Source organism: Mycteria americana, chromosome 8 (genome assembly GCF_035582795.1).
Source record: "Mycteria americana isolate JAX WOST 10 ecotype Jacksonville Zoo and Gardens chromosome 8, USCA_MyAme_1.0, whole genome shotgun sequence".
Taxonomy (NCBI): Eukaryota; Metazoa; Chordata; class Aves; order Ciconiiformes; family Ciconiidae; genus Mycteria; species Mycteria americana.
The window spans coordinates 35346037-35358064 of NC_134372.1; the positions used below are offsets into that span (position 1 = coordinate 35346037).

Here is a 12028-nt window from a genome sequence, read left to right on the forward strand (position 1 = left end):
GCTGTGTGAGCTTCTCTTGTGGCAGAGGCAGAATGGCAGAAACAGTATGTAGTTTACATTCTTGTTTTTCACACTCATGGTCAATAGCAAGGCTGTAAACTTTAACAGACTTTTTTGAGTCATGCTGTTCATGATGTGTGACTTTGGAAAATGTCTGAATACTTCAAGTAACACTTCTTTTTTTTTTTTTTTTTGACCACTGATTATTTGATGAATGGATAGATCCAATGGGTGGGGTAGGGGAGAACAACATTTTTTTTTTTTCCTTTCAGAACAAGCCAGAACTAGTAAAAGTCTAATTGGAAAGGTTTTAAAAATTACTCCAAGGGAAGTTTACCTAAAGGTCTGTCTATAGCAAGATCTGTCTGTCACAGATCTCATAGACTAATTATGCTTACTTCACTTACAGCAAAAGATAGAAGAGATACAAGACCATCAGTCCTGTAAGGAGTAGAGGTTTGACTTGAGTAGATTCCTCCCCATGCAGGATCCTGGCAGGGGGCAGGAAGTCATAGCTGAGGGAGGAAACTCATGGTGAACCTCTTCCAGTGTATAAACTCTCAATTCTCATATCTCTTATCACAAAGCTCAAAACCCTTTTATATTGCTGTCCCTGAACTTAGTTCTACTAAAAATTCTACTCTTATTTCTCAACCACCTTTACTCAAATCTGTGCTCCCGTACCTGCTACGCTTGCTCAGCTTCTTTGGTAACCTGACTGTTCTGGTGCCTCTTGTCCCATGCTTTTACTGGACACCAGTATTTAGGTTTTTTGCATTGGTCATGATCTTGTCTGGCTTGCCACTAAGTGGGGGAAAAGCATACTGCACTTAACAGCTGAGACCCTTGGTATCTTGGAGTGGCTTTGGGGGTAAAATATAAGAGGTCCAAGATTAACACTTTATGGAATTCCCTACCAGCAATATTTACAGTTATTAAAAGTGAGAGAGCCTGAACTCTAATTATTGGCCATGAATGTTGTATTCCATTTTCAGCACTTTTCTGGTAATGGTGCACTAGCATTAAATATACTGTTGGCATAATTTCCCAAAGAGTTTTGAGAAGTTACCTTTCTTTTCATTGCTATGATTTCTCCAGGTACATGGATGACTGTATTTCTATACATTCATAAATATCTACACTTGTACCTACTTATCAGTATTCCATAAACCACCCAGTGCACACTGCACTTAGTACTTAGCCAGTTTATGCTCCCACTGAAAGCAAGATGTACTAATTGTCAGCCTTCATACTTTCTTTTTCTCACATAAAAATATGAGGATGAATTTTGGCTTTTCCTGGACACAGGAGTTTTATAAAGGCTTTCCTAAAGCTCATGTGACACAGTGGGTATAGAACTGGGTTAATGGCGGAATTCACCCACAGAAGCCAAAATGAAGTCTCATAGAGTGAATACTGCACACAGTGCCCATGGCAAGCTGCTCTGATGATCATCAAAAGTGTATATGGAGCCCAACACAAACCGAACACACAGACAATAATTGCTAAAGACTTTGCTACTCTTTTATCCCGGGAAAGTCTAAATCTATTTGCCATAGTGTTAGCAATGTCCACTCTGCTGGTGGCATTGCATACACTTTCTGTAGTTTTGTAGAAACCATTCCTATGAGGCTTGGTCTCGACTTCTACCTGAAGTGGTGGAAGGTCTTGATTGACATTCAAATTTAATGACTGATTGTCAAGCTTATGTAGGCTGAGCCTTGAATCCTTTTTTGGGGGAGAAAGGCTGCTTGCTCTCTTCTTATGTTTGTGTCTGTTAGCTGGTTTTACAAAAAATATAGCGTGTTCCCTTTTTTTCCCCTGGAAACTCATTTCACAGTCCTCTTGACCAGGTGATAGGTTTTCGTTTCTGAGGGATGTGCGTTTCCTGATATTGAGGTAAATACTTAAGTTAAAGTATGTAACAGTGATGAAAGGTGTAAAGAATTCAATAGTAGAGGCAATCATTAGGAAATACCAGTTGTAGAAGAATTCTGCATGACATTCTCCTTCAGGGAGGATGCTCTTCTGGGCAATGTGCTCCCAACTGAGAATGGCTGGACCATAGAGGAGAAAAGCAGCAATCCATACAGTGATCATCTTCAATATAGCATTTCTGGTCATCCCTTTCTGAGCCCTGTAACTGATCTGAGAGGGAGAAAAGTTAAGTCATATACATTACTAGTATCTCAAACAGTTACATGGCTACCTTGAATATGACCCCCTCTGTCACTTGTGAGGGTTGATAATACATTGGTTTAGGGATGAGGGTTATACCAAGCTTACCAGTACCACAGAAAAGCTATTTCTGAAATATCAGTTCCAAGAAACATTATCTATCAAAGTGACCGGATATGTTCTGAGAACGTGCATTGGATCTTAAAAGCTAGAAAATCAAGGCTTTTCCAAAGCAAATAACCACTGCTATTCCTTGAATTGGTTGTTACCAGTTACTTACATATTCAATTGCATTAGCTGTGACACCAGTTTACAGAATGTCTAAAAACATGGCCCTTCAAAAGTCACTTATTTAGAACTTTTAAATCATTTAATTTAAAATACATAAAAGGATCTGAATTCCTAGAATACCTATGCAAGTTCTTTTCTTTCTGCTTTGTAGATACAGCCTTTTTTTTTTCTTACTGTGAAAATCATACAAAAAAATTTAATGGATAACAGCTTTTACTTCTGTTGGATATCCTTAATTTCATTCTTTTATGAAGTACTTGCAGAACTCCTATTTGCAATTAAGATGTATAGATGGAGTGTTGTGGTCTGCAAGTGCTTTACAGGAATTTCCCTTATTTAGAAAATAGAGAAGCTAAGGTGCAAAAAAAAAAAAAAGTATGTATGTCAGTAATACTGAGTCACAGTAAGTGAGTACACAGTAATGTGTACTGTGTTCAGTTTTGGGCCCCCCACTACAAGAGGGATATTGAGGTACTGGAGCGTGTGCAGAGAAGGGCAACGAAGCTGGTGAAGGATCTGGAGCACAAGTCTTATGAGGAGCGGCTGAGGGAGCTGGGGTTGTTTAGCCTGGAGAAAAGGAGGCTGAGGGGAGACCTTATCGCTCTCTTCAACTACCTGAAAGGAGGCTGTAGAGAGGTGGGGGTCGGTCTCTTCTCCCAGGTAACAAGTGATAGGACAAGAGGAAATGGCCCCAAGTTGCGCCAGGGGAGGTTTAGACTGGATATTAGGAAATTTTTCTTCACTGAGAGGGTTATCAAGCATTGGAACAGGCTGCCCAGGGAAGTGGTTGAGTCGCCATCCCTGGAGGTATTTAAAGGACGTTTGGATGAGGTACTTAGAGACATGGTGTAGTAGTGGTTTTGGCAGTGTTAGGTTTATGGTTGGACTCAATGATCTTAAAGGTCTTTTCCAACCTATATGATTCTGTGATTCTGAGTCAGTAAACCCTATCAGCAATAAAATCTTAAAATCAAGATCTTCTCAATATTCTAAATCCCTGGTGTAGTGGACAATATTCATATAGTGAATTGGAATTCAATCTTCACATCTCTACAGTGGCCACAGTGTTTTGGAATATGAAGTCCTCAAGCTTGAATTCTGTCTAAGATTCATGTTTACTGCCTCAATCTGTGGATCTTGATCTCCAAAGCCAATGCTGTTCTGATAGAATACCCACACAGCTGAGGAATCCCGAGTTTGTCTCAATCGGGTCTGATTTTGCAATCCTTGACAAAGCTACTAATGATTTCAGGAGCAGTCTTGTTGGAAGATTACTATTTTCATTGAGATGGAGAGTAATTCAGAACTTCATATATTCCTGTTCATATGTTCTTATACTGCCCTAACCCAATAGGCAGCTTCTGTACTCTTGCCTGGGGAGGGATTTTTATATGGAGGATTAATTGGAAGTATTTTAAAGTGGCTGATTTTTTTCATTTATTATGACCAGTTTCTCTTTCTGTTTCTGAAACCATCCAGTCTATATATTTATACTATGTGTATAGTCATGAGAGTTTGGTTTATGAAAGCAAAATTCATGGCTAATTCAGAACCTAGAAAATAAAGGAATTGTAAGTGTTGACTGTTTAAGAATTAATCTGTTCATTTCTCCCTCTTCAAAAAGAAGCTGGTAAAACACAATTTGCATATAAACTCTTGAAGTGATCTTGCAGCCTCTCTTGGTACTGTTTGCCAAAAAAGTATCATTGCCTCTTAGTGTGATTTAGAATGAGCAATGAAGCTAAATTAAGGTTTTAGGGAAATTTGGGTGGAACAGGGGGCTGAAGAATAACCAAGAAGTGGTTATTCTTGTGCAGAAGAGTGAAACGTATTAGCAGGTAAAATGTGTTATTTTGGCACCATCCAAAATACTTCGAGGCAGTATGGTCTAGGTGAAAATGAAGTTAGTTTTTGATTTTGTGAAGTCTAGTCTACTTCTTTTTTGATAACCGACATGCTGCATGGCTGAGGCAAGGCTCTAGCTATTTCTGTGGCTGTTACATGGAAATAGCATTTGCATCCTTTGAAAGATGTTAATATATATTCTGCTACTTTTGAACTATACACAGCTGCATACATCTAATTCTCCCTGAGAGTCTGGTACCCTTTGCAAGGAGATCTGTCTCTGCTTTGTGCTGCAGCTGGGATGCAGCTAGGCTGGCTTAGGCTATCAGTTGTCAACAAGTGCATTGCCATGTTCTGAGGGAGATGGTCTGTTTCAGCTGGGTAATACTTTTTAAGCTTATGCAAGGTGTGGCTGGGAAGGAAATAAGTACACCTTGTTCCCTCTGCCCTTCTAGCCACAACAGCAGCATATACAACCTGTGCCTGTTTCTAAAACAGAGTACCTCTTCCAATATAAAAGTGAGAAGCAAATGTCTTTTCTGCCGAAGCTGATCACTCCCAGAACTATTTCCAGGACCAAGGGGAACTGCCTAGATACCCCATCTCCTGTGGTGTTTGAGTGAGGTGCAATGGCATTGAGAGCCAACTGACCTAAGCAAACCATCCTGCTTGAAAGGGCAGCCTTGGAGCCCATGCAGACTGCCCTCAGGACCACTTCCCCAGCCCTTACCGCTTTGGTGACAGAGATGAACCTGTCGAAGCTGATAAGGACGATGTTGAAGACGGAGGCGGTGCACACCAGGTAGTCTACCACCAGCCACAGCTTACACAAGCCCCTGCCGAGTCTCCACTTGCCCGTCAGCACGTAGGGGATGTAGAGGGGGATGCAGAAGCCGCCTGCGGACAGAGCTCGGCGGTGACAGGTGCAGCGCCGCGGACCGCAACCCTCCGCCCCTCCCGGCGCCCCGGCACTCACCCACCAGGAGGTCGGCGATTGCCAGGTTGAGGAAGAAGAAGTTGCCCTGCGTGCGGAGGCTCCGGTCCACCACGAACGCCAGAATGACCAGGGCATTGCCCAACACCGTGGCCAGCACCAGCAACCCCATGAGCGCCGCCAGCAGCGCAGCGGTGGCGGCGGCGAAGGGCCCGCCGCGCTGCCCGTCCGCCGCACAGGCGTTGCCCGCCGCCCGCGGGCTGCCGGAGTGGTTGAGCCACGGCAAGTCCTGGCCCATGGCTCCCGGCGGAGAGCCCGCGGCGCTCCCCGCGCTCCGCTGCTGCCCAGTCCGGCTCTGCCGCTCTGCTGTTAGCACCGCCTCTGCCCCGCCACAGCTGCCGCCGGGCGGAGGGAGGGGCCGGGCGCGGCGGGCTGTGGGGCGGCTCGGCGATGCCCGGAGCCAGCCCGGCTCCGAGCCGTTGCTGGGAGGGCGCCGGTGTGGCAAAACTTTCCGGAGTCCTGCTGCGGGCGGGAGAGCCCCGCTCCCGCTGTCCGCCGGCTGGCTCCCTCACCAGCCCGTTCCGTGAAGCGCCGTGAGGTAACGCTTCCAACAGCCGCCCGCCCTCCTAACGGCTCTCCAACGGCTGCCCAACGGCCGCCCGCCCACTCTCTCAACGGCGCTCCCAGTTTCCTTCTCATACGCGGTCGTTGGCGGGGTAGGCTCAGTTGCCTGCCTTGTTTATATGGCTCATGCCCTACACCATATCTGCAGGTCTTTCCTATGGCCCGTGGAGTCCTCAAATGATCTTTGCTTTCTGCCATGTCTAGTAGACTTTCTGTCCCCTTTCACCTGAGCGTTTGGCTGGCCCAGCCGAGCCAGTGGCCTGGTGATGTGCTAGGCAGCCATCTTGTGTGTCTGGGTGAGCTCGTTACCTGCAGCCTTGTGGGGTGGATAAGGCTGCGTTAGCCTCAGCCTTTCCATCTGTGGGAGCACTAAGAAGGTCTCTGCTGTGCCTAGCTACTCGTTTTCACAAAACTTGCAGGAACACAGTATTTGAGACCTCCCTTTCCAAAACTGGCAGTGGATTTAGACAGTATATTAAAGTGCGTTGTGACAATGATGTTTGTGTAGCTACCACCTAGCACCCATCTCTGCACAGACATAAAATAAAATACCCCTGCCTGTGTGTACATTGGCATCTTGCACACTGGGTAAACGACCTCACACTTGTGGGATAGCAGTGTCGGAGAGCCAGTTTTATCACAGAAGGCAGATGTATTCCAGAAACCAAACGTGAGCAACCAGGAAAGGGCTAAGACTTCTTTCAGCTTCTGGCATGATGGCTGACCCAGCGCAGGGGAGGAGGAGTGGGCCACAGTGACCCCTGAATGAGCTGCAGAGGTTGCTGAAGTCTGGCAAACTGAAGGGTAATTTAAGACAGGAAATGTGGCCTACCTCTACTCTCATGATTTGGCCCACTGGATCATTATCTGCCTTAAAATATGTGGGCATTGATGGGCTTTGCCTTCCTTTCCGTGAGAGTTTCCTAGAGACTGTAAGCAGTTTTGGACTTGCTGCCTTTGGTATGGCCCCTTTGTCATTAAAAGAAAACAGAACTTGCTGAAAACCAATCATTGGATGCACATAATCTTCACTTAATTCAGCCCATATTTCATATGTGGTAAACTCCTCTTTTAGGAAAGATTTGTATAAATCTGAAGTTTGAAATAACAAATTTAGAAGCAGTTACAGCAGCTTTCTAAAGAAAGAGCCATTTAAATGGACATCAGGTAAGACAAGCAAGAACAGTTTAAGAACTTGTCTATTATTTGTCTGAGGTTGAGCATGTATTCTCAGGGTAATGGTGGACTGGCCTTTTCCCCAAAGGGAAGTATCAAGCCTTTGTCAATGTTGGAAGTACAAATTCCAGGCCAGGTAATCCCTATAAATCAGTAGCTCCACAGAGGGGATTTTGCAATTTACGCTGCTTATGATACAGCCTCTCTATTTATGTTAAGAGTTGCAGTCATTTTATGGTATTTAGTTTATTTATGTTAAGAGTTGAGTTCTGTCCAGAGACACAAATGGCAGCTGCATGTCTAGTGTGTATGAGCAAAATACTCTTTTTACATGCCCCCATATCTTTATCTCCCTAAAGCAAATAAGTAAAGCCACACAAAGCAAAAGTGATAGGAACACTGAAGCCTTAGCTTATTACCACAGTGATTATTATTATTGTCTAATTTGGGGACTCATTTTCATGTCCCTTTGAGCCCAGTTGGCAGTTTTCCATTCACTTCAGTTCAGGCAGGATCAAGCTTGTTGATAATTACTGCTATCTGATTGTGCTGTGGAATATAAAAGAGGCAGCCAAGAGAAAGAAAGAAGAAAAAATAAATAAATCACCAGGAAAACATGGTAGAATTCATTTATTCTTTCACAAATAAATACTATATTCTGTAACTCCTCTAATGTAAGGTAATTTTACAGGAGCTCAGTGAGTTTACAGCATGTACGCTTGTGTACTCTATTTGAAGTAGCTTTTCTACAAATTACTGTATTACCTTCTGGCAGATTTTGAGATTCTCAGTAAGTCCCATAATAACCACCTTTACTGTCTTCTGATGCTCCTTTATTACTGCTGCTTTGGCAAGGCATGATGACTGCAACTCTTAACAAAATTCTGTTCCTAAAAGCATGAACCATCAGTCCATAACTCTGCACTTTGGGGATTTACTGTTGAAGACTCTACTAGTGCCGTCTGGAGACCCTTGCAGACAGCAAATCCAAGTGTGCACTAGGTGGCCAGTGCTCTCAGAACAGCAGGTTTTACAAATCCAGACTTCAAGCATTTTTTTTTTCCCTGAAAAAGGTTGTTTTCATGTCCTGTGAGTTACTGTCTTTTTTACTGAGCTATGTTGATTTTCTTTTAAGAACATTAATTCTTGGGAGAAGAGTTTCACTTTACTTCAAAATGTATGTTATGCTGGTGTAGATATATGCACGCATTGGGAAAAAAAAATCTTAAAATGAGCACAGGAAAGAGAAGAGAGCTATACCTCATCGGCTCCATTGTCCAAGCAGTCTGTCCTGGAGGGAGAACACTCTGATTAATGGATCCTGGCAGGATGAAGTAAAAGTAGATGAAGAACTCTTTATAAAATGTCTTTGTGTGAGACTGAATTGTAGACTTCTGAAAACATATTTTGTTCCTCATCTTTATCTAATCCTTGGAGCAAGAGACATAATTGATTAGAATTGGTAAAGAGAAATGACAGTAGCCCAAGAAAATAATGAAAAATATGTTTTCCAGGGCATATCAATACTGATGTGTTCTGAAATGTTAATTTTTGTTTCCTGTGATTTCTTTAGTGATAATTGTTTTCATTTCCATAAGACTTCCTTCAGTGATTTTTGAAATAGAGAGCTGTCTGAATCATGCAATTTCCCATGACTCTAGCATATGTGGGTGAGTGTATCTACAGAAATGATAGAAAAACAGAATGTTTTTCCCATATCACAGACAGATGACACTTTTCCCAGAACAGGCCAAATTCAGCTTCCAAATAGACTTGGGCAACCACATTGAGGGAGTAGACTCCAGATGGCTGTACAGCCTATTGGTTCAGAAGATGCAGAAGACCTTCTCAGCTAATACCTTCTTTGAAGTACAATTAAGTAAGGTAGTAAGCACACTTACCTTGCATCTTTGCCTGAATCTGAACTCAAAGCTAAATCATCATGTCTTTCACCAAATAACATACTGTACATAATGTTTCTTCCTCTGCTTGTTCCTTTTAAAGATCCTTAGTTTTAGTCCTAGGATTTCACATACAGGATAACTCTTTTTTGGTATGCCACAAGCTATCTGGTACCAAAGCTTTACTTAAGCTTTGCTCCCTAGTCAACAGAAGGGCAATTTTTGCACATTTCAGTGAAGCGTATGAAAGCATACCATAGCTGGAACCTTCACTACATAAAGGAAACTCTTCACTAGTAGTTTTGCAAATGTCTGACAAAATATTTAATTGCTAATAGCCCCATTTAATATTTATAGGTTGTTGTAAACTGTTCTCTCACTATGAGTGATTGGTATTTGACAGAGAAAAAGCTTCCTTGGCCAGGAAAAGAGGAATGATTTTTAGACTGACTGAGAGAGAACGCATACATGGCTTTATCAACCCGTAAATCAAATTCTGCTGTCAGACAGAGCTGATCCTAGTTAAATGAATGGGGAAAACTAAATTCTGCGATGATCATTTCCTATTAACCTTATACCCTTTGCCAGTCAGGGTTTTGCTTGCAGACTGATTCCCTTCATTTTGTTTAATGTTCTGTAGATGTCTCCGTGCACATGATGCAATTCATATTTTAAAGTAATTCTTCTTGCTCCTGCACATGTAGAGAAAAAACACCTATTTGATCTGTGCCAGTGGAAAGGCATCTACTTCAGAGTACACAGCGTTACCTACCATTTACTGATTATGCATTTTCTTTTCTTCACCAAAGAAACATTCAGTAGAATTCAGTCCTGTGAATAATGAGGCTTGTGGGCTAGCAAGATTTGGTGTGGGTATCGGTATTTCAGCTGGCTGTAGTTATCCCAGCCTGGTTTTAAGGCACTTGTAAAGGCATGGCTAGAGGTTAAAGGTGATGTACTACTTCCTTAATAGCACAAAGAAAGCAGACTGCAAAACTCTCAGTTCTTGATGAGCTGCATTGTCACCTGTTCAGACATCAATAAACTGGTTTGCATCCACTTCAAGTGTGATTTGCTGCTTAATGAAGTCCTGTTGTGCTTACATGTAAACAAGAATGCAGTATCAGGGAGGGTACAGGGGCCAGGCCAGGATGATTCGGTTCTGCACTCTGTTCTGCATTTCAGGTGACGTCATGATTGCCATGTCACACTCTATATGAATTCATCCAAATACCATGAGCCTGAGATCCCCTCTACATCTGGCTTTATTGTTTTAATAACCATTTGTCAAGAAGTAAGACTTGTGATTTTGATGAATACAGATGAGAGATTTAAAATATGATTTAACTAATGGACTTGGATAATTAGACTGCAATAAGGTACCAGAAATAGTTATCCCATAGGCAATTACCTTAAAGTTACACCAAAATTATATTAGCATTGAGAAGCATCACAGTGAAATATATTATAGGCACTACAAATAGTTTTATTTCCCTTTGCTCCTTCTGGATACGTTCAGCAGTTTCACCTATTATTAGTAGTACTCTGTATTACCAGTTCAGCAATGCAATGTATTTGGCATTTGTATCCTTCCCATCCTGGCTACTTGATGCATCAGTATTTCACTTAGGCAGTTTCACTTATGTTGCCAGCATCAAAGGATGTCATCACAATTTTGTCTCTTGGCTGCAAGTACATTACAGAGGACTGAATGTTTTTTGGTTGCACTCAGTAAGAGCTGGACAGACTTCCAAAAAATATCTCTTAACAATGTATTGGTGATGAGGACTGTACTGTACTGAGGATTGGTGATGAGGTACCCAGCCTGTGGCTTATTTCTCATTCTTTGTTCCTTCTTCCTTAATCCTTGGAAAAGTTCCTTTTCCCCCTGGCCTGTCACCTCTTGCATTTGCACTGATAGTGTCCAGATATACAATATTGCTAATCTGCAACAATATTTCTAGCCAGAGTGATACTGAAGTCCTAGGAGAACAGCGTTTCTGACGTTTGAATGCATTTGCTCAATATCTTCTTTTCCCCCAGTAGATGGCATTCCCCAGGAATAAGCTGGAAGCATATCTGCTTTCTGCATCTCCCTCTGACCCAAGCCAGGAGGGCATTTCCGTGGCAAGCTGATAATAAGCACAGATTTAGAATATTTTCCCCAGCATCTCTAAACTTGCATTTTGTCTGTATCAGTAGTAGTTGAAGCTGTATCAGTATCTGTTGTAGTTTTTACAGCTTTGACAATGAGTTAGGGTTAATTTTTTCCTCAGGGCTGTCCATTTTTCATTTTTAACTGGAGTAGCAGTCCCCAACACTCTGACCTTAATGCACGTGCCTCTTTGGGAAGTTAATGCCTATTTGCTTCAATGGCAGGATGTGAAATTTCAAGCAAATACGAATGTGTTGCCAGCAGAAGATGAATTCAGTGGTGTTCGGGAGCATGGCTCATCATTGTTACTAATCAATGACCCAGTTACTGTCACGCAGGCTTTGTAATAAGACAGGTTCAGATCATTCTGATACTAGCAGATACCTTTTGTTTCCTCACGTTATTGGTGGGGTATAAATTCTTACAGAGGAAAAAGGAATCAAATTTCCTTTATTTCAAACTTCACTTTTATGCATTCTCTAATTTCTACTTTCTTACTTGACGCAGAAACTCAGCAAATGTCTGCTGTACTATATTTAGTACAGGCTTATTTGTCTTATTCCTACCTTTGAATATTACAGAGTTTCTTTGTCAGGATATACCTGTTAGACTCTTACTGTAGTTGTGTCATGGTCAGTGTTATATTCGAAATTTAGAGTACAGCAGAGTTGACATGCATGCAAAGTGTAGCTCATCGTTCTGTTATGCCCTTAGATGGTCAAGGGAATAGTTATGCATCGTTTTTGGACTTGCATGGGGATTTTATTATTTAAGATTGTGTCTTTGTTACGCTATGCTTAATAGGGGTAGGTAGGAACGTGAATGTCTGTTTGGAATGAAATTTTGTGTTTTCAAGATTTATTTTCATTTTGGATTGGAGAAAAGTTGCAGAAAAACTGCAGAATTTTGTCAGAGCCTTTCTCA

General features: G+C 42.2%; 1 protein-coding gene across 1 annotated transcript; it reads right to left on the reverse strand.

Moving 5' to 3' along the window:
* Positions 1–1263: 1263 nt before the first annotated feature.
* LOC142414138 (histamine H3 receptor-like) lies at positions 1264–5546 on the reverse strand. The gene is made up of 3 exons (XM_075511039.1): positions 5291–5546; positions 5045–5211; positions 1264–2148 (listed from the first exon to the last, which is right to left on the reverse strand). Exons 1-3 carry the CDS (start codon positions 5544–5546, stop codon positions 1264–1266), a joined length of 1308 nt encoding a protein of 435 aa, XP_075367154.1.
* Between the last annotated feature and the right edge of the window lie 6482 nt (positions 5547–12028).